The 22,115-nt window shown below is 40.3% G+C and overlaps 3 protein-coding genes across 11 annotated transcripts; all 3 read right to left on the bottom strand.

Moving 5' to 3' along the window:
• Positions 1-1,501: 1,501 nt before the first annotated feature.
• On the bottom strand, positions 1,502-5,486 carry LOC117902947 (RNA-binding protein MEX3B). Of its 5 annotated transcripts, none has more exons than XM_034814567.1 (4): positions 4,773-5,469; positions 3,778-4,600; positions 2,756-3,291; positions 1,502-2,692 (listed from the first exon to the last, which is right to left on the bottom strand). In XM_034814567.1, exons 2-4 carry the CDS (start codon positions 4,217-4,219, stop codon positions 1,820-1,822), a joined length of 1,851 nt encoding a protein of 616 aa, XP_034670458.1. In that variant the 5' UTR covers positions 4,220-4,600; positions 4,773-5,469; the 3' UTR covers positions 1,502-1,819. The 5 variants fall into 5 exon arrangements, with proteins under 5 accessions (XP_034670458.1, XP_034670457.1, XP_034670455.1 ...); XM_034814566.1 differs by having other exon boundaries at positions 1,502-3,291; positions 3,778-4,363; positions 4,424-4,600; XM_034814564.1 differs by having other exon boundaries at positions 1,502-3,291; positions 5,412-5,486.
• Positions 5,487-10,169: 4,683 nt separating this feature from the next.
• On the bottom strand, positions 10,170-13,598 carry LOC117902940 (slo-interacting protein 1). Of its 3 annotated transcripts, none has more exons than XM_034814547.1 (6): positions 13,441-13,598; positions 12,713-13,243; positions 12,325-12,648; positions 10,916-11,975; positions 10,687-10,841; positions 10,170-10,586 (listed from the first exon to the last, which is right to left on the bottom strand). In XM_034814547.1, exons 1-6 carry the CDS (start codon positions 13,486-13,488, stop codon positions 10,275-10,277), a joined length of 2,430 nt encoding a protein of 809 aa, XP_034670438.1. In that variant the 5' UTR covers positions 13,489-13,598; the 3' UTR covers positions 10,170-10,274. The 3 variants fall into 3 exon arrangements, with proteins under 3 accessions (XP_034670438.1, XP_034670439.1, XP_034670440.1); XM_034814548.1 differs by having other exon boundaries at positions 10,973-11,975; positions 13,441-13,597; XM_034814549.1 differs by having other exon boundaries at positions 11,150-11,975; positions 13,441-13,597.
• Positions 13,599-14,512: 914 nt separating this feature from the next.
• On the bottom strand, positions 14,513-18,439 carry LOC117902946. Of its 3 annotated transcripts, none has more exons than XM_034814561.1 (4): positions 18,212-18,439; positions 15,700-16,832; positions 15,024-15,442; positions 14,513-14,958 (listed from the first exon to the last, which is right to left on the bottom strand). In XM_034814561.1, the coding sequence occupies exons 2-4, from the start codon at positions 16,799-16,801 to the stop codon at positions 14,590-14,592; spliced, it is 1,890 nt and encodes a 629-aa protein (XP_034670452.1). In that variant the 5' UTR covers positions 16,802-16,832; positions 18,212-18,439; the 3' UTR covers positions 14,513-14,589. The 3 variants fall into 3 exon arrangements, with proteins under 3 accessions (XP_034670452.1, XP_034670453.1, XP_034670451.1); XM_034814562.1 differs by having other exon boundaries at positions 18,216-18,439; XM_034814560.1 differs by lacking the exon at positions 18,212-18,439 and adding an exon at positions 18,057-18,079.
• Between the last annotated feature and the right edge of the window lie 3,676 nt (positions 18,440-22,115).

The following is a 22,115-nucleotide window of genomic DNA, read 5'->3' as shown; positions in this document are numbered from 1 at the left end:
ATTAACATATGTTTTCTTTTTAAAACGTATATATTGCAATATAAAACGAGAAGGGACGTGTGAGGCGCTTCTTACGCGTCACAACTTTTATACCCGGTACTCAGTAGTAAATCTGTACCTTAGTGGTTTTTTTTTCAAATGTTACATTTTACATTTTTTCAACATATGTATGTCATCTACATCACTTCTCACGCCAACACGCTCGTTTAGCTCGCCCTCCTCCCCTAGAGCCGCACAATGAACGAAGAAGAATGAGACAATGTGCAAAACACAAACGAGAAGGGACGTGTGAGACGCTTCTTACGCGTCACAACTTTTATACCCGGCACTCAGTACTACATCTGCACCTTAGCGGTTATTTGTCAAATTTAACATTTTTTCTTCATCTGTCATCTACATCTACAACACTTCTCACGCTAACATGCTCCTTTAGCTCGCCACCCTCCCCTAGAGCAACACACTGCAGAGTCAGGGCAGAGACGCGGTAGAGGCAGAGACGTGTCAGAGGCGGAGGCCTCTGCCACTGCGCGAAGCAGTACGGGACAGGGTGGGTTTTGCCACTGCAAATTAATTTCTTCATTGTGGCTATAATAATGCTCCAATCGAATCCCAATTTGGTGATCTGATAGATATGGTCATTTCCTACGGAATGGCGTTTTCTTTTATCTTCAAAATTGTAGATTTGGGAGGTTTTCGCCCTTTAGCGGGGGCGGGAAGGGGGCGTGGCTCATTTTTGAAATACACTGGTTTCAGTGTGAGCATACAGCAGTCTGGATGCAAAATTTGGTGGCTCTAGGTCTTATAGTCTCTGAGAACTAGCCGACAAATAAGACGGACAGACGGACGGACGGACAGACAGACATGGCTCAATCGACTTGGCTATTGATGCTGATCAAGAATATATATACTTTATGGGGTCGGAGACGTTTCCTTCTGTGCGTTACATACATTCACTTTGTGCACAAATACAATATACCCTATTTACTCGGGTACCGGGTATAAAAAAAAACAAGAAGCGACGTGTGAGACGCTTCTTACGCGTCACATCTTTTATACCCGGTACTCAGTACTACATCTGTACCTTAGCGGTTTATTGAGCATACAGCAGTCTGGAGAGAAAATTCGGTGGCTCTAGCTCTTATAGTCTCTGAGAACTAGCCGCCAAACAAGACGGACAGACAGACATGGCTCTATCGACTCGGCTATTGAAGCTGATCAAGAATATATATATACTTTATGGGGTCGGAAACGTTTCGTTCTGTGCGTTACATACATCCACTTTTCCCCACAAATACAATATACCCTATTTACTCTTTGAGTACCGGGTATAAATACACAATTTCCTATCAAAGATTTAGATGTTGGAGCAAAAATGAAATTAATGTGGAATTAAATATCGAACAATAATTCTGATCATTTTCTTTGTGATATGGTAATCAGCACATTGATTATCAATCATTCTGTGGCAGCCACAAAAAAGATTGATCTAAGAATGATTTGCTTTTCGATAAGTGATCGAATCTTGGAGGATCACAGGCGGAAAGAAGGTCAATCGAACTGTGTCGACCCTGCAGATGATGCAGATTCACAATTTATGCATTGTATGAGAACGTTGCAAGCTGCTGGCAAAAATCAGAGCATATATGTATATAACAAAAAGCAATAAATATTACTTTGAAAGATTATGTTATGTTTAAAATTAATGAATGATCAACCGATTTACAAAATATTAAAAAAAAAAAATTCGAATGAGCTTGGATTGTTCCTCAAATCGATCAACGATTAAACAGAAACCATGTTTGTTTAAAATTGTGCACATTTAGCCTAAAATACGCATCGCGTGATACACAATTGAGTTGCATATCGGGCATGCTGCGTCCATGGAAACGCAGATCTGATTGGCACAGTCCATGCAGAACATATTGTGGCCGCATGGCACCAAAGCTGTGGTTACTTCATTTTCGTTGCATACAAAGCACTCGCGTTGCAGAGTTAATTTGTCGGCGATGGAGTTAGGTTGGAATTGAACTGACGCTGCTCTTTGCTGACTGGTACATGACGATTCCCTTATGTGGCGAGAAATGTTTTGATTTACTGAGTGTTCTCCAAGCCCCAAAAGAGAGTCCGTCGGACTTATGGAGGTTGTTGGCGAACAATGTGCGGTGGGTATAGTGTTCGCTGGAAGATTCCAAATGCTTGGCGAGTCCCCAATACCTTCATCCACATCAATCGAGTCGCTTATATTTTTCCATATATTCAATAGTTCTGGAGGAGTGTTGGCGCTATTGTTTGTGCTCTTTGTCGAAGCGGTTGAGGACGCTGATGAACATGATCTGGTTAGTATATTTGAGCCGGAGTTTGAATTCATAGATGCGGATATCGGTGGACAGAATGGCAAGGTTTTGTGCGTAATACGGTACATATTAGTAACTTTTGCTGGTGGAATTTGAGCTTCACTGGCGGCAAAATGATTATCCGATGTGGCTGTGGCCATTGCAATTGGTGGCATGTCCATGTCAGCTAATTCCGACTTCTGATAAGCGTTTCTTAGAAGATGATCCGGCATTAGTTTCACACCATTCATGTTGAGACTATCCACAGTGCCATCATTATCGCCATAGTCCAGAGCAGGCGAGATAACACTTTTGTAGATGGATGACAGTATTTCCGAGTTCAGATCATCGTTCAGAATCTGTGTTAATGAATTTATAGTTGGCTGTGACCCAAAGTCGTGCGATTCGATCGATTCACATACTTGTCCGGCACCAACACCGTTTCCAGTTCCGGATCCAGTTCGAAGGGCAATGTGTGCTTCAATTTGCTTCCGGGCCGTGTCTACGTTATCTGGCAAACCGGTCACTTCAAAAATAGGCTCCTTTTCGCGCGATGGCGTCACAATATACGTTTGTGTCTCCTGTTGGATGTGTTTAATTGTGGCGCCTTTTGGTCCAACCACAAGGCCCACAACGCGATAGGGTACACGTACCTGTATGGTAACCTGACCGGGCAAGCATGGGGGCCCAGACTGCATTCGCGTTACAGGACCTGCACTGCCACCCGCTCCAGATCCCAAATCATTTAAATTTCCCGTCAATCCGCTATTGTGACCCTCAATCGAAGGTTTTCGAGAAGCTCGTATCAAGCTAAAGTGATCTGCTGCAGAGAGTATTTCCCGTTTTGCCTTGTTTACATCTTCCTTGCGACCAGTAACTACAAATACCGGCTCCTCTCCGCGAACTGGGGTTTTAATGTAAGTATTTGTTTTAGCTCTCAAAGCCTTGATCTTGCACCCTAAATATGGAAAAACGGTAATTATTAAACAAAATGCAATCTGTTGATTGTAATCTGATAAGAAATTAAACATTGCGCCGTCTGTAATGTCTGTTTCTACACCATCTACCTGAGCAGAAGAATGTTTTTTAGTACAGGATTAGTTAAACTGCTCATTAAACGGAACTAACTCGTAAACGTTTCAGAAAGCTATGGAAAGCCTAAAGGCATTGCGATGGTGCTTGTTTGTTGCTAAGCCAGCCAAGGGCAGAACTTTTTTCAAGTATTAGTAAGTAACAGCGCGCCGAAGCTCAAGCGTTCTTATTCCATCTAATAGATATTGCTGTCCGTGCAATGTACGGAATAATGCAAGTACAATGTAAGTGCGAATATAAACTTTGACTCATATTTTGTCCTGTGTTCACATATGTATGTATGTATGTACATGCTACACACCCATATATTTTATTTCTACGAAATATTTATTTTCATTTAAAAGCAACTTACCCTGCCGACCCACTATTTCGGCAACATGTTCTGAGCTCGGAACTGGAACACATTCGGTCATATTTTGGGACTTTTTTGATCGGTCTTCAACGCCAACGGCAGCGGCGGTGGGTAATAGAAGCCCGGAAGCGGATACTGTAGATAAAGGCAGGGTGTTGTCCGTTTTAGAGTAAATGGCAGGCACCACATTGATGGAGCCTATTTCAAAATCGTTCTGTATCGTAACGGGTAGTGCAGGTTGGCCATAGCAGTGTTGATTGTCATTTAGCCCGACCAATGATAGTTCCAACGCCAATTGCAACGTTCGCGGATCTTCGGATAGTGGCATCGACGACGCATGAACTTTTCGCTGTTCTAACATTTGATGATGTACAGGATTATTCTTGTGAATTGAGTCCGGCATACTATCGTTCAACATCTTTGGTGCTACTTGCGCCGACATTCTTATAATGGAGTGGTCTTTACTTTGAAATGAGATTAAGTTGGTAGGGCCAATATTTAAAAGCGGGCAGCTGCTAATGTTCCCTCCAAGTATAAATCCACTTTCACACGATGAGGTGGAGCTGAATGATGCAGATGCAGATGCCTATGCCGATGATGAACTTGAAGATAATGATAAGGAAATCGAAGCAGAACTGGAACTCACGCCATTGTATTCATTCAAATTCGTGCTTAATTCTCGATTCCAGACATATCATTATGCTCTACAAATAATTCACGTCTTGACTTCTACAATGAGAAAATTTACCAATAGGTATTGTGCTCAAATATAATGCATTTCCAATTGCATTTGAATCGTTTTGGATTTTCCTTTACTGGTTTTCTGCAATATACAAAAAGACAGAAAATGCATTTGGTATACACACACAGGCATGTTTATGGGAGGGATATGGGTGTATTGGATGCCTCTACATCATACATACATATATATGTATTTATGTATATATATACAAATAGGCTGATATTTTCTTTCATGCCTCCGTGTGCATACTTACATTTAGGATAACTAAATAGTTTAAGTCAACATTTTTTAAAAATTATTTCCAATTCCTTTCTCTTTTAGAAAGCAGTTCAGTTAAGTTTTAGCCGCGCTGCTGCAACCGAAGTACCAAGTACCGCACCGCTCGTAACCAACCCCTAACTTACGACAACTTTTGTGTCACTCACCCCTTGTAAATGCTCCTCCCTTACACTTACTGTCCCTCTCTTTACACCCACAACACAATATGTGTACATACAGTTTCCATCGCACACCCGGGTATGGTATGGAACTCAATGCTATCTTACGGCCGACTGTTTTGTCTTTTGGTGGCACTTTTAAATTCAACCTCACGAAACTCAATTTATATCCGCGTCCTGCTCTTTAAAAACTTTCGTTTAATGCGAACTGCCAATCTAGTTGTACGACGTACATCACATATTCCACTCAGTGGGAGGGGGTGTATGTATGTATCGACATTCATAAAATACATACAAATGTACACTAGAAAACTGTTTTGCTAGGTACACATTCCGACAGTATCCGTATCCTGACACGCCTTTTGTAAATCGGTCATTACGATGAATAAAACAACACATATCAGGAAGCAGGGACCAAAATTATGTAATTTGATTCATGTTTAATATATACAAACTTAAGTTTCCCAATATAACAATTTTTGTTATTGTTGACTTAGCACACTCGATCAACTTTACTTTGCCGGTAATCAACAGTGTGACCGCGGACTTATCGATAAAATATACTGCCTAAACTCTCAGAAATATACCGAAATATACATTCATATACTCAAAATATACCGGAAATATACTAAGGAATAAATCGAACTAAACCCACTTAACCCCTCTCTAATTAATTTGAATTTTGAAATTTCAAATATTCAAAATGCTGTTAAATTAAACTTGTAAGTCCCTTCTATCTCTTTGATTAAAAACAAATATCTTCCAGTTGAACTGAGTTAAGTTCTTTAAGTTTCCTCAAATTCGTAAGCCCATGTCCATAGTCGTAATTTGAAATGTGTCTTAGAAGAATAATAGCTAGCCACGTCTAATTTCATCCGATTGATAAATAAATTATTTCTAATATTTTCATTGGATTTCCTAAAAATTAAGGTCCAAATAAAACTAGGAGGAACGCTGTGAGACGCTTTGTACGCATCACAACTTTTATACCCGGTACTCAGTCTGATATACTTACGTTCATACATTTGTATGTATATATATGTATGTGTAACCTGAGTGTTGGTCAGGCAGGGCAGGGTAGGGGAAGGCGTAGTAGTAAGCAAAAGATTCCATTACCGTTCACTAAAAAATATATGTATGTACGTGTAGGATACAATACATACATATGTATGTATATCTAAAAATATATAGTATTCCAGATTCTTAAATCGATATTTCTCATAACTATTAATGAACTTCGTAATGTTAATCATATGAATGTATGTACATATATTTGTTACAAGTCCTAATCGATAGCGAAATCCGAGTACTTATGGCTTATTAAATATGTACATATGTATGTATGCACATACATATCTACATACATATGTATGTACATACATATGTACGAATACAATATTTGTATTTTCGCTGAATCCTTAAGTTTCGTTAAATGTGTCAAACATACATACATACATATGTATGCAACCTTATGTTTTTATACCCGGTACTCGAAGAGTAAATAGGGTATATTGTATTTGTGCGAATAACGGTTGTATGTAACGCACAGAAGGAAACGTTTCCGACCCCATAAAGTATGTACATATATTCTTGATCAGCATCAATAGACGAGTCGATAGAGCCATGTCTGTCTGTCCGTATGTCCGTCCGTCTTGTTGAGCGCCTGGATCTCAGAGACTATAAAAGCTAGAGCCACCAAATTTTGCATCCAGACTTCTGTATGCATGGCTAATGCACCTTCTCATATATTAGCAGTTTTCATGGAAAATATCCATGAGCCTTATTCTCAAGATGTAGCTCAAAGTGACCTTTTTATACCCGGTACTCGAAGAGTTATGTATGTAGGTTAGGTTATCCTAACACACTTGGGCCGGTTTCGGCCCGTTGTGATTCCGCTTGGATCTACTCCTCTTCTCCTCCCGTTTGACACGGTGTCAGCAGTGCTCCCATCCAGATGCTCTTACAAAGTTTGCCATCTTCCTGGGGCCTATAGTAGCCATTTCTGAAATGTCGTTTAGAAAAGATGAGCCTAGATATCTTAGCCTCCTTCTACTGAGAGCCGGTCAAGAGCAGAACAGATGTTCCACTGTCTCCTCCTCGTCCTCGTCTCTACAGCTACGACAGAAGTCGTTATAGCGGGCACCAAGCCTATTTGCGTTGTTGCCTATAAGCCAATGCCCTGTGAGGGAGCGAATGACTACGCTGCATCTATTTCTGCTGAGTTTACACAGCGCTTTTTCGAGATGTCTGGCCACGTTTGTCGGGTGATGCGACATCTTGGAACCATTTGCCATCTGTTGTTTGTTTGCAGGGTATAGTACTCTTTTATAATGAGCTTGCAAGTGGCCATTGGCATACGTATGTACGTATTTCCTCCTTGTCTTGGTTAAGGGGGAGTGTAGAGCCGGATCTGGCCAACTCAGCTGTTATGCAGTTGCCTTCAATGTCCTGGTGTCCCGGGACCCATATTAGGCTGATAACATATTGCTCTGCCATCATCATTTACTCGAAGAGTAAATAGGGTATATTGTATTTGTGCCCAAAGTGGATGTACATATGTAACGCACAGAAGGATACGTTTGCTACCCCATAAACTATATACATATATTCTTGATCAGCTTCAATAGCCGAGTCGATAGAGCCATGTCTGTCTGTCCGTCTGTGCGTCTTGTTTGTCGGCTAGTTCTCAGAGACTATAAGAGCTACAGCCACCGAATTTTCGCTCCAGAGTGTTTTGCACATTCTCTCATTCACACTCTGCTTCTGCAGTGTGAGGCCTCTGCCTCTGCAGTGCCTCTGCAGTGTGCGGCTCTATGGGAGGGGGTGAGCTAAAAGAGCGTTTCGGCGTGAGAATGTAAAAATGTAAAATTCGAAAAAAATCAATCGGGTACAGGTACATGACTGAGTACCGGGTATAAAAGTTGTGACGCGTAAGAAGCGTTTCACACGTCCCTTCTCGTTTTTATAAGCTAAACTTAATGTTGCTCTGGGCGGACTAAAATGTTCGCCAAAAATGCTATAACCTTGCAATTGCAAGATGGGCTGAAGAGGTGGGCGCACTTTGGCGAGGAGTTTATTTACTTAAAAATCAACAATGCACTATGGGTAAAAAGCCCGAATTTTTGGCATTTATGTAATTTTTTTTGGGTAAAATATTTGAATGCGACTTAAGTTCTGATTTCTAATTATCCAGATAGATCAAATCTGTTTTTAGAAGATTTTTACCTTGTACCATATGTTTTTGCGCGCTTTCAAAGTCGTCTGATTTTGAGATGCTTTGACTTGTGAAGAAGTGCGGGAAAAATTGAGCAACTTGCAGCTGTAATTGTAGCTCGATTACAAAGTTTATATAAAAGTAAAAATATGGAAATAACAGGTCGAGATATTTTAATTAATTGTTAATACATGTTTTTGTATAGTTGTGTGTAGTCCAATTAAATTAATAAATTAAAAATTAATTAAATTGTCCAATGTTTTGTTCGTGGGGCTTTTTAGCTTGGTACTAACAATTGCACGTGTTTTTTGTGAAATATTACTTTTGCACAGCACACCACTGCACAGAGGTTCAAGTTACATGTTATTAACCAATTATTATGGAATCATGTGGTGTTAATTCATTTTGCCCGTTTTTTCCCCTTTTCGAAAAATTTTTAATTTTGCAGACGCTTATGAGTTTACTCATGCAACGCTGCTGGAGGTCTGGACCAACAACAATCGTGAAGCAGACGCAATAAAATGTTATAGTTTAAAGAGTATTGACAAAAAAAAAGGCTAACTAAAGATGAATCTATTACACTTCAAACGAAAATTATCCAATTTATTGCTTAGTTAAACAAGAACTAAGAGAAATGCAATTGTACGTTGGAGCGATTCCAATCAATTTACTTTTAACCAAACAATCATTCAATCAGTCAATCAAATATATTTTCTTAAAGTTCTAAAATGTTTTAAAGGATCTTTTATCATAATTTATCCTTTGAATACCTTTTTTTATAATAAATACGACGTAAAAGGGATCCAGTTCGTATGGGGGCGGGAGGTCCAAATGACTAAATTTTCCGAAATTCTACTTTAGTCTAACGAACATTCATGCCAAATTGGAGAGCTCTAGCTCTATTTTTCTTATTAATGCCTAAAAACGGGATTTTTACCCATAGTGCAATTTTGAAAAACAAAATAGAAAATATATTGTAAAGTTGCTGTTTAATTTCGTTCTAGCATGCGTAAACGTGTGTGATCGGTGTGATTTATTTATTATTTAAGACAATAATTTAGTGATTGCTCATTTGTTCATGCAAAAGAAGTCCTTTATGTGTGGCCGAATTGCATTACGCTAAATCAATACCAAATCGGCCTGCGACAACTGTTAACAAGAAAACGAAAAGGGTTGTTGACACTGACCACTTTTGAGGATGAGCTATTAAAAAGAATCAAGCTACATTTTTCTGACATCAATAGACATCAGCATCAATAAGTTTGAACACTCTTCGTTGGCGAGAATTTGAGAAAACTGTTATGGTGAAAAAAGATTCCTCTGGAAAGCGGACAGCTGACAGCTTACTCTACTCAACAACTGTTTCATATATTAACTTCTTGTTTGGATGCCTAGAGCGAAACTGCATGCCAGCACAGCCCACAACATGCAGCTTTTGTTTGGCTTCTCATCTAAATTCCTAAATCTTTTCGAAAAATATTACACAACATATTGGCGTTTTACAAAAATTGCATGTTGTCTTTATTAAGTTTAATAATTTCTAATGCCAGCTTTGTGCATAAGTGGGACTTCTATAGTAAATAGCTACATATCATAGGAACGATCGATCAAAAATGAAGACTGGAAAGAAACTAATTTGGCTGTGAGAATTTAAAAATCTCAGGAAATATGTACATATCAGCAATACAAACTGTGTTGTCAAAGGTTACATGGACGAAATCAGATAGATATTAATAATATAAATTATTCAACTGAACTCAAATTAATTAAATACTTTATAGGGCATTATTGTAAATCTGCAATCACATAAAAAATGTCTCTAAATGTGTACATAACATAGAACTCGGCAATGTTTTAAATGTGAAAATCTATGTTATTGCCGGTGTAGCTAAGGTAAAATAGATTTTTTTGACTTCGCGAGTAATCCTGAAGAACGACCACATTATATGGTGTCTTATAATAAAGATTCACCCAATATAGTTTGAAACCCATTACTTAAAAAATTACACAAAAACAGTTATTTCGGACTTTTTTCATGCCATATTCGTATAAGCTGTGTAGTGTTCAGTTAATACAGTATACGATGAAACTAAGATTGCTGATGTTACTGATGTTGATGCTGATGATGGCGCCGTTCTCGAGCTCGTTCAATGTGCCGCTTACGTTCCTCCTTCGTCCAGTAACGTCCAATTTTGACTTCCGACACTGTATCATCCTCTGTCGTAGTTAACTCATTACTTCGCGTATTTTTTCGAATAGCAACGTGCCCACGATTACGTACTGGCCGCTTTACAATGTATCGTGTTCCATCCGGACGGCGCTTTACTTTCCAGACCATGGGTATTTCCTCACCATTCTCACCAATCAGTATTGAACTCGGCTTGGAACTAGAAGCAATGTGGCTTTTATTTGCGACCTATTAGAAATACAAGATTTTTTTAATGTAGATATGACTAAAAAAAAAGGTTAAAGGAAAATGTGATCTACGCAGTACTAGTACTAAATAACATTCTTACCTCTTGACTACTAACGAAGCGATAGCGGCTCAAATTTGGTGCATTAAATTGGGGACAATGACTTTGCACCTCATCAGCTGGCTTTAGTCGCATTAATTTGAGATCAGTCTTGAGCTGATTATTTTCCTCCTCGATGCATGCTTTGGGTGGGCTTTCTGAAATATGTAATATTTAAAAAATATAACTAATGCTTTCAAGAGCTCAAAACTGAAACAAGTTTAATTCCTACCACCGTAATTCGTCAAGGAAAAATTGGAAGAGCAAAGACCTATGCGGTCAGACCTACCAAATGGTAACATTAACATACTGCTCGCAGTAGTGGTTACAATCGCATCTTTAGGTGAGAGAATGGGTTGGTTTTGGTTCTCAGCCATTTTGCTAAATTGGTTTGCACTAATTGGCGCTTCGTCACAAGTATTTGAAATCTGATTCTGGTGAGGCGAAGCGCTATTATTTGACCCACCAGTGTTGTAGGCACTCGATGAGTTGTCAATTTCATATCCCAGCATATAGTTGCCTATGATGTCGACATCTTTGGGTCCGCATGCACTGTGTGCGGCTCCACTACTGCTGGATCGACTTGTATTTGTCAATATACTACGGAGTGTGAATACACGACTGCACGTAGGCTGTTGCGCTGATTTCAGGACAGCGGGACGACCTACTAGAGTTTGCATTGCCCTTGGACTGGAATTGCCGTGGCCGGACTTGAGGCCCAACCATTGGGCAACACGTTGAGTTTGCTGTTGCATTTTCGTTTCCATGGCTTCAGTAGCTTCAATACCAGCTATACCTGTGGCTGTTGCTGATGAGCAGGAGCCCATCGCCGTCATATAGTTGGAGCTTTGATACGGTGAACAGTATAGCGGCTCAGATTCCGAATCCTCAGGAATAGTCTCATAAATATGCTCGCTTTCATCATACTCATAAGGGTGATGGGACTGACTGCTTTTGTTAATGAATTGATTTAACGCTTTTACATGGCTTAAGTTTTCGTCTGCGCGATGCTTAGTTTTACTGCACGTTTTCTCAGATTTCTCCGGAAATGATTTTGGCCAATATTTTTTAAGGTTTACTTCCGGATCGGAATTCTGCTGGGTTGTTGGAGACGAGTTTTTGGTGGTGTTGTTGCTGACCACTTCAGTGGTTGTAACACTAATAGTCTTCATGGACTGCACTTGACTTAGCAAGATCTTGTCCAATTTATCGACCACATTTGTATAATCATCGCGGAGAAAGCTATTCGCGTATTCAAAGTTACTCTCAATGTCTTCGTCATCGTCGTCTTCCTTTCAAGAAAATTGTATAAATTATGCATTAAAAAGTTTGAAAAATGGCTTCATTTTCATTAAACACAAACAACTGCATTAGTTCCGTGTAGCAAGATAATATGCATGCATACAAATGAATGCACTCGGCGTTGAATTTATGTATTCTATGCATACTATTGCTAGTATTAACATGTGAATACATACATAAACATGTATTTTTTTTATCGTTCGTTTTATGCATACTATTGCTAGTATTAACATGTGAATACATCCACACATGTACATATGTATTTTATCGTCCGTTTTTTTCTTAAACAACTGTGCAGTCACTTTAAGGGAAAAGAAACAGAAGTACTTTTACTCTTACTGGATATAGCAGGCGGCTGACAAGAAGCGTCACTGCAAAGGTACTCCCTGCGATCTGGGTTTCTATTTCCTCCTTGCTCTTGACGTCCATGCCATTAATGCGGAGAATTTGATCACCACGTCTAAGACGTCCATCGCGTTGAGCTATACCTTCTGGCTCAATATCACTAATAAATACATCTTCGCACACATCAGCATCAGCCTCTTCAGATATAACGTCCCCTCGGCTAATGTCGATATTTGATGCCTGATATCCATTGCAGCAAACATTTATGCCTAACTTTTCAGTGGTTGAATCATCTATCGTCTTAACAAGAGTAATTTCCTGTAAATTAAACCCTTAATTATGTGCATATGAACTATTCATTTTTTATTTTTTGTCAAAATACCTCAATATCAATTTCCGGCTCCAGACATTGTTCAAACAAATGATGTTCTTGCTCTATGAAGTGATCGGCTATCGTGCGAACTAAATCCTGATCCTTGAGATTTTCGGCTGAGGTTTGAGTCTCCCTTGACACGGAAACGGCAGAGACAACTTCGACAGGTGGAACTGCAGACTCTTCCTTACTTAATGCACGTAGTGTTAAAATAAGTTGATTGTCGTTACTTGAGTTTGCTTGCGACACTGGTGTTAATGTAGGGCAGGGGCTGGGACTGGCAATAAACACAGGAATGGACTTCTCTTTTTGTGAGGCACTGGTTGTCGGTGATATTTCAACTGATGAGGAGGTTGCCAGTTCGCTTTGATCAATTCTGTTTTTCAAGCCAGTTGGTTCATTGTTAATGTCTATATTAATTTCTATATCTAAGGCATTTTGCTTCTGCCGGCACAATTCGACGACTATGGTTTCTTTAGCTTGAAGGAACATTTGAACCGCTTCATACCTTGGCAAATGACTAATGTCATTTCCGTTTATCTGAAAAGAATATTTTTTTCTATTAGTTCGATCGTTTCATGTTCTTGCAATATATGCACATACATATGGACTTTATTTTTTGTGAGGCACAAAAATACATACATACATACAAATACATATTTCAATACATACAACGTGTGCAAGCATGCACATATACATCTATGTGTTAATTTAATAGTTTAAATGTTTTAACGTACCTTTAACACAACGTACTCATATTCCAATTCAAAAATGCAATTATTCATATTGCTGATTTACTGAGAAATTACATTATTTTTATTTTATTATTTTTAATTTGTATACATATTTTATCGAGAAGAATGAAGTGTGACCAGGTGCTAACGTGTTTTCAAGACAATAGGGGGGTTCGTAGAACGGTGTTGCAGTGGCTTTTATCAATTTTTTTTGGTTCCACCTGGTACATTGGTGAAAGTACCGGCTGCTTCAGCTCCCACAAGGGTAAAATATCTTTGGCATCCACAATATTCAAGAAAGGAGCTTCCTATACCTAATATAACCATATGATGATCTTTGACTGGTGAAAAACTACATTTCTAGCATTTCCATTTCTATTTTTATACCCGGTACTCAAAGAGTAAAAGGGATATATTGCATTTGTGGTCGAAAAATGTAACAGGCAGAAGGAAACGTTTCCGACCATATAAAGTGTATTTTGATATTGATCAGTATCAATAGCCGAGTCGATAAATCCATCTCTGTTGCTCAGAGACTAGTCACCAAATTTTATGTGAAGACTCATGTAATATCCACTGAATAAAGTTTGTTTCAAAATTTAGCCACGTCATAAAGAGCGAAAATTCCTCAATTTAAAAGATAAGAGAAAACTAAAACCGCAATTCCGTAGGGAATGGCCATATCTATCAGATCAGCGAATTGTGATTAGAATCCATATTTACTCTTCGAGTACCGGGTATAAAAATACACATGTACATATGTAGATAGGGATGTCTAAGCGAAACATCAAGCAAATTACCTTGCTCATTAAATATTTTGAAGTATTGAAGCCTGTAAATATATTTAAGCAAAATTTAAAACGTTAGATTCAATAATCTTAGCTTATAAAGATATTTTGATACCTGTTAATATATTCAATACATCCGACTTATGATCAGGAACGTCGCCAATTTGAGAGCTGGCTGTATATGCGTTTAATTATTATAGGTCCTTTGATCCCACATAATATTTAAACATGATATATTAGCTAATAATATTACTTACCTCATCCCATATACAAAATTCAGCAGCTTCTAAGTATGTACATACAACTATTTTTATTTATTCTAAATGATTGGTATTTAAATCGAGATAAAAATTCGACTTGATGGCTAGGAACAGCTGCATCCCTCCACAGACATATTTGGTATAACACTTAAAACCAGGTTATGGTTATCATCGAAATATAACAAGCTTAAGGAACTCATTTTTGTTGGCGAACAGCAGGGCGTGGCCGACGTTGTTAAGGCGGCCAGATGAGTGTGGGGATACTGCTCGAGGTATCCAACTCTGCAGTCGCCACTGCAAAAGTATGCATCAAATGACGTAGGTGCAACAACGAAATGCCATCCAAAACTTGTGAAGTTCACCTTGAGAGGATATCGACAGCATCTCATATCGTGATCACTTTCAGTACAGTCCATATAAACACTTCGTTTTCGTCGATGCTTTTTTTGTGATCCAATTTCTATATGAACCGTCTGAAACGAAAGCAATACATTTACCAGTTACCAGAAAATAATAGCGATGTTTGTAAGACGCATACTAATGGATTATTCGATGTGTTATCGGTGGTCACAACTAACGGCTTCATCCAGGATTCTACTCCTTTTATAAGAATTTCATGGGATTTATTCGACCCGCGATCACCGAATACAGGTTTAAGGTCTACGTTGACCCACTGTCCTTGTCCTGATGGAATTTTTTGGCGAAATTCAAACATTTTGGCCTTGTGAGTAAAGCTTGTGTTATTTGCACGGCGCACAGCCCGATGAATAGCTACAACAATGTCTTTACTTTGCTGATTTTCAATCTCCTCAATGAGTTCCGGCTGATGGGTGCTTATCCAGTCCCAACCACGCAGATATAAATGCAGTGTAGCGTATGATATGTCCGAGTAACTATTGTCGAATTTAAATCGAAGAACGTCTGTTTTACGGTTGTGTCGAACATGTGGTTGAAGCTCTAAATGAATGAAATTTAGATTCACATATAATGGAATTTGATAATTCGGAAGAAGATTTTATAAAATAGAGTTATCTAATATTAACTATTTATTGTGGAAGGATAGGAAACTTTAATTTTATTTTCTTGCATCTTATCCTCTACCCACCTATCGTCTTCTTAAGCATAGTCTTTATAGGGTCGGAAACGATTCCTCACTGTTTGAATTCCGGGTATAAATGCTATCTAGCTTTAATAGGTGCGAGTTTTGTACTTACGTTCAGGAAACACGTAAATGCTGCTTATGTGAGAAAGAATACTATCGTATTCATCATCATTATTATCCATAAGAAAATCTTGTTTTATATTTGGATATGCCTGGATTCCTTTTCCAGTGTTATAAAGCAATTTAAACTGATTTAAAGCATTAGCATCATCCGCTTGCATTTGTGAAGACAAGCTCATGTCGGATTCACCAGCCAAATCGCTACTTTTATTAGTATTTTGTTCGTCTTTTTTTAGGAAAGCTGGTGATAGCGGCTCTCCTGTGGATTCCCTGCGGCGCCATATTGTATTTGTTATAGATGCATTGTAACCTTTATAGAAATCCTCTAAAATATTTTGTGGCACTGAGATAGGTTTGGTTATATTTGGTAGTTTTTTTAGATTTAACCGCATGAGTATGTGCATCTTAATCGACTCCAAGCTATCCTGCTTGGCTTTCTCGCGCAATTGGCGGTGTAATATACTGTCAATATTGATCAATGTGTTTCGATTCATGGATACGCCTTGAACACTCGAGAAGGTCCCCGATCTAGACGTCGTTGTCAATGTCGAACTTTGACTATTACGTTTGGTTTGAACATTTATTGGGTTCGAAGGCGGACCAGGATCCTCTTGATGATGGTCCTCTGGCTTTTTTTTTTTAGTTGAGGAGAACGTATTGCCGCTTGAAAGTGTGTGAGTACTTGTCCTGTTATTCAATAAAATTATTTCAGGTCGAGCACTGACACTTGCAGAATCGCTTGAGCTTGAGTTAGTAGACTCTTGCTCGCTATTGGCACTGTGTGCAGTTGGCATGACTAAAAGCATAAATAGCATAGCTATTGCCACACATCGATATATGAAAAAGGGGCATCCTGAATGTCTACTAATAACCTGCCGCTTCATAATCCTTGCTCTCGATTTGCAACTGCATATAACTCTTCGGGGAATTATTTCGGGGAAATCTATGCTATTGGAATCCGACTGTACGTGCACGAATGCAATTGCTCGCTTTGCATTTTCAAAAAGCCTTTTCATCCCGCCACCCATAAGGTACTCATAATATTGACTCTCAGTCCTCTGTTCTTTCCCAATGCGGTACCCATTGGTCAGCATGGTTATTAGTTTACAATTGTCCGGTGGAGTGCTGAAAAAAAAAGAAAATATTGGACATTATATTATAATGAGCGTTTAGTTTTAGGAGCCTGTTCTATAACTAATAAGGTTAAACGATTAACCGGTTTTTAATTGTGAAATTTGATCTGAGCTCTACAAATATATATGTAGGTCCGATAATGAACGAGAAGGAACGTATGAGATGCTTCTTACGCGTTACAACTTTTACACGCGGTACTCATACTACATCTGTGCCTTAGCGGTATTTTTCAAATTTTACATATTTTCTTCATCTACATCTACATCCCTTCTCACGCCAACACGCTCTTTTAGCTCTCTCCCTCTTTAGTTCTTTTATCTTCAAAACTGTGCATGTGGAAGATTTTCGCTTTTGTGGGGGCGGAAGGGGGCGGGGATAATTTTTGTAATACACTGGTTTCAGTGTGAGCATACAACAGTCTGGAGGCAAAATTTGGTGGCTCTAGTTCTTATAGTCTCTGAGATCTAGCCGACAAATAAGACGGACAGACACGGCTAGATTGACTCGGCTATTGCTCAGTATCAAGAGTATATGTATGTATGTACATACATATATCTTTATGGTGTCGGAAACGTTTCTTTCTCTGCGTAACAAACATCCACTCTTCCACACAAATACAATATACCCTATTTACTCTTCGAGTACCTGGTATAAAAAGTCGGTTTGGTACCTTGAGGAAAAAAAGTTCAATTTTGCCGTGTGCTATCACTGACAGAGCGAAGTAAAATTTGTTTCATATTTTTTAAGGATATCTTTACTTTAAACATCTTCGTCCATCCTCCGATCCAGGTACCAGGTACCTGAGTACCAGGTATAATAATTGAGACGCGTAAGACGCGTCTCACACGACCCTTCTCGTTTGGAATGGATCCGGTAAAAGGGATATGGTAAAGTTCAAATGATTATTTATCTAAAAACCTGTTTCATTCAAAAGGCCACGGACCTACAAAACAGCCCTCGTCTGTATGCATGTACATATACATATATATATGTATATAAAAGAATCATACATGCATACATGTCTGTTCTGTGCATAAACGATTCACATGAATCTCATTCTCAGCTCTTGATCACTCTATTGTATTCAATTAAACCATTTATAAACATATTAAATTTTTGTGCTCTTGAACTTCGGTTCATCTGAAGCTGAAAGTGCAGTGTTCGTTTTGTTCTGTTCCCTTCACAGTTATAACAAATCATATTTCATATACATACATATTCATATGCACAAACGCATATACATATTCACATATACATGTACATATGGATTAATGAGCCATAAGAGTACTTCTCTTCTCTGAGATAACAAACATTTTAATGGAGCTATGTACATACGTACATATGTATACAAACTGTGTGTATTTATAAACATACCAATGCGCACGCGAATTCTATTTCGAACACTTGGAATTAGATGATGTTTTACATGATAAATATGGACATGGACTAAAGTTGCGATGCGCACATATTTCAGTTGTTTCACTTTTCACTTCGTTTTGCTTTCAGTTGAAAGTGCAAGGAGCTGTGAAGCTTTTTTCGCGTAATTATAAATTATATTAATATCAAAATCACTACACGACGATCACTTCTTCCCGGTAAGCAGTGTGACCAGTGTTACCGCGAAATTATCGATAAAATATACTGTAAGGGCTTCGTAAAGATAACAAAATATACCATTGCATCTTCAAAATATACCGTAAATATACCGTAGTCTTAAATCAGATTCCTCGATTTTGATGTTCTATTTGATATTACTAGCTAGCAAAGAATTTCACCACTGAAACAATAATTTAATCCGATTGAAAAATCGATTTGGCTTATTATAAATAAGTATTTATAATACCTATGCTTAATAATAGTGCCATAGGTATACCGTATGATATATGTATGCAAACGTAGGTAGTAATTATTACACTGTTACGAACCTGTTTGAGTGTTGGGGCAAGGCCGGCTAGCCAGTCATCCCTGGGCTGAGTTCTTCCCAGGCCCCAGGTCGCACAATAAACCAGCTGTTCGGACATCTCGAACAAATATGATAACAAAACCACAATTCAAAAACAAACCAACGGACTTTACTCTAACTCTCACGGACAATCATCTCTCCGACGCAGAAAAACTACAAATCTCCTCTTCAAGTGCAGCGGCCATCCTCCATTTCGCCGCTGTGGTCCCCTCCCCATTCTAAACACTCTCAGCAATTCATTTCAAACGTTATAATTTCACTTCAAAAACTTAACACATACTTATTTATTATTCCCTACACTAAATCTTGGTGGCGCGTCCGCCTACTCCTGCCTCCTCAACTCACTATCACTGGGTGGAAAATAATTTTATTTACAGAAAAGAATAAATATAAATAAATAAATAAATATACAAATACTAAATGGTTACATACATATGGGGAATAAATATATGTGGGACGGTTAATAAATTAAATATCATTTTTATATATATAGGTGTTTATGTATGCATGTTTTATCAGGGCGTTTTTAAGGTGTATGTGTTTACCTATTCGTATTTAATGCAATTAATTATCTGTTGGCGCTGTTTTTTCGGGCTGTGTATTTATTTTATGTATTTATGGTGGGCGTATTTATTTATGTAGGCGTTTATCTAAGGTGTGTTTATGTGGGCGTATTTAATGTAATTAATGGTCTCGGTGGGCTCGCGCCCGGGCAGGGGTGTGACCAATACCGCGGGTCGGGGAATGGAAATTTGGCCAAATCCAGGAGGCCAGCCTGCTCTATCTTTTCCTTTTTGCTCGGATGCAGGTAAAAATCCTCTGGCTTGTCCAGCTGGTCAGCTTGAAATCCGTGATCCCTCAAAGTGGTATAGATTTGGTGCTCCACGGTCACACACACTTTTTACGCTTTACTTTGCCGACGGTTATTTTTCTAATCTTTCTCCGCCACCGTTGATCGCCTTGCCCCTTCGATTCTCGCCCTGCCAACCTCCAAAAAAATTCTCCTACATCTGGTATTTTGCCAATCGATTTCCTTCGAATGCAACAACACGATCGAAAAAAAAGGTTCGTAATCGTAATTAGTAATCGATAATTGCTAATCATGACTGTTATCGTAATCAATGCTCTTACGTCTGCTTTTTGTTCAAATATTGGCGCCATACCTTAAACATAATCCGTGTGTGGAGCGTGTCTGTGTACGAAATCTCCTCCAACATCCACCAGCAGCAACAACAGGAGCAGCAACAACAGCCGCTGACCCTCTACACTTCTCTCTCCTGCTATACATCAAGAGTATACATTTGGGATCATGGACTGATTGCTTGCTGCTAATGGCTGCTGCTGGTTTCTGTGGCCTATGGGGCGCATCTTAAAACTAAAGTACACGATATTTGTGGTAGTGTGGATCGCTCAATCAATCGATTTGGAAGAAAAAAATGTTTATAAAAGATTGAACAATACGATTAACACACAGTGTGATCCCTGGGTCTCTGGTTGCGGCTGGTAGGTCTCCTCCTGTTCTCGCTGTCTGTCGTCGCTACCTCTACGATCAGAAGTAGTGCGACTGTCCGTTGTAGCGATAGGTGACAAAGTCGTTGCCAATGTTCGTGATGTTGCTAATATTTTTAATGTTAGTGCTGTTGAGGTGGACACCAATGCTGTTGCTGCTGCACTAGAGTCGCTCCATAAATTTCGTTAGCTGATCGGAGGCTTCGGGCAGGGCTCCGCCGGCATTGCCGACGTTTACGTAGCGACAGCAGCCGGATTGCTGGGCATTCTGGGCATTTGGCATCGACACCTGCTGCATCATCTGCTGCTGGAGGGGTTGCTGCTGATGTTGTTGCTGCTGCTGCATACCCGGCGGCAGCACGCCCATCTGCTGCTGTTGCTGATGCCGCTGTTGGCCAGGACCAGGCTTGACGCCTACTCCAACGCCAACGCCGACTCCAGCACCGGCTCCGCCTTGGTCCTGCTGCAGGATGTTGGATGCTGCCGCCGCCCCTTCCGCATTCGCCATGGAGTACAGCCACACCGCCAGGCACTCCAACGGCTCCTGCCCCGCCGCAAGAGTTAAAGTTGTCCACCGCTCCGCCCATGTGTGCACATAGCGCATTTTGTTCCAGTCCTGGTTGGGAACCACACACGCCCGCTCCCTTCAGCGTTTTAACATCCCTGTATACCTGCAGAGGGTGTTGGCGTACGAGACCTGTCTGGGCTCCAGGGCATACAATGTCTCAGCCGGAGTCGCTCAGGGCTCCGATTTAGGACCCCTGCTCTGAAATGGCATGTACGATGGAGTCCTGAGACTACCGATGCCAGCCAACACCAGCATGGTGGGGTTTGCTGACGACGTTGCCTTAGTGGTGGTGGCCAATCACCTCGTCGCAGTGGGGGAGCTCACCAACGCGGCCGTCCGGGCCGTGGAGTCGTGGCTTACGGTCGCTGGATTGGACCTGGCAGCGCAGAAGACCGAGGCGGTGCTCATATCGAGCCGGAAAGCTGTTGAAACTGCAAGTGTGCAGGTCGGTGGCACCGCGATACGCTCGAAGAGGACAATCAAGTACCTGGGGGTGCTTATTGACACCCGCCTCTCCTTCAAGGAGCACTTGGAGTACGTGCAGAGGAAGGCCAGCGGAACCGCAGGATCGCTCTCGCGAATACTTCTGAACACCAGAGACCCGAAGCATGCAACGCGGGAGCTCCTGACGAGTGTAGTGACGTCGCAGATCCTGAACGCCGCGCCCGCGTGGGCGAAAGCCGTGCTGGTGAAGACCTACATGCGAGGCATAGAGGCGACATAGAGACTGTGTGCCCTAAGGATCGCGTGCTCGTTCCGGACTGTGACGAACGAAGCAGCGCTGGTCATCGCCGGGCAAGTCCCACTCAGGGAGCTGGTAAGGGAGAGACAACAGATCCATACCGCCGCGCAGGGCGGAAGCGAGGCGACAAGAGCCGAGCTGAAGGCTACCACAAGTAGGAACAGCATCAGTAGATGGCCAGTGGGACGGTTCATCTAAAGGGCGCTGGACATATTCCCTCATCCCGAAGCTGCAAGCCTGGATCGAGAGGAAGCACGGCCAGGTAGATTTTTACCTTGCCCAAGCGCTTAGTGGTCACGGCTGCTTTCGCAGCTACCTCAAGCGATCTCTGAGAGTTTTGGAGATAAGGCGTAAGCAGGTGACGGAGTAGGAGCCTTCGAGCGTGCGAAACAATGCCTTGCGGCAGTACCGAGCGCGTTGGTCGCCCACTCCCGAATACGGGCCGCACTCAAAATTATACCCAGAAGTGTAAGAATGTAGTTTTAAAGGAAG

Source organism: Drosophila subobscura, chromosome dot, assembly GCF_008121235.1.
Source record: "Drosophila subobscura isolate 14011-0131.10 chromosome dot, UCBerk_Dsub_1.0, whole genome shotgun sequence".
NCBI classification, from domain to species: Eukaryota; Metazoa; Arthropoda; class Insecta; order Diptera; family Drosophilidae; genus Drosophila; species Drosophila subobscura.
This window is presented reverse-complemented; position numbering and strand designations above follow the sequence as displayed.

Bases quoted from the DNA above. Each gene is read 5' to 3' on its own strand.
- LOC117902947 (XM_034814564.1), bottom strand. From the start codon at position 4,219: ATGTCGGCGCAAGTAGCACCAAAGATGTTGAACGATAGTATGCCGGAC. The intron at 3,292-3,777 runs GTAAGTTGCTTT...TTCCATATTTAG, and splicing joins CGAAATAGTGGGTCGGCAGG to GGTGCAAGATCAAGGCTTTG.
- LOC117902940 (XM_034814547.1), bottom strand. From the start codon at position 13,488: ATGAATAATTGCATTTTTGAATTGGAATATGAGTACGTTGTGTTAAAG. The intron at 13,244-13,440 runs GTACGTTAAAAC...TATTCTTTTCAG, and splicing joins ATGAGTACGTTGTGTTAAAG to ATAAACGGAAATGACATTAG. The intron at 10,587-10,686 runs GTAAGAATGTTA...TATTTCTAATAG, and splicing joins GCTTCGTTAGTAGTCAAGAG to GTCGCAAATAAAAGCCACAT.
- LOC117902946 (XM_034814560.1), bottom strand. The intron at 15,443-15,699 runs GTAAGTACAAAA...TCATTCATTTAG, and splicing joins CATTTACGTGTTTCCTGAAC to AGCTTCAACCACATGTTCGA. The intron at 14,959-15,023 runs GTATGCGTCTTA...CTTTCGTTTCAG, and splicing joins ACACATCGAATAATCCATTA to ACGGTTCATATAGAAATTGG.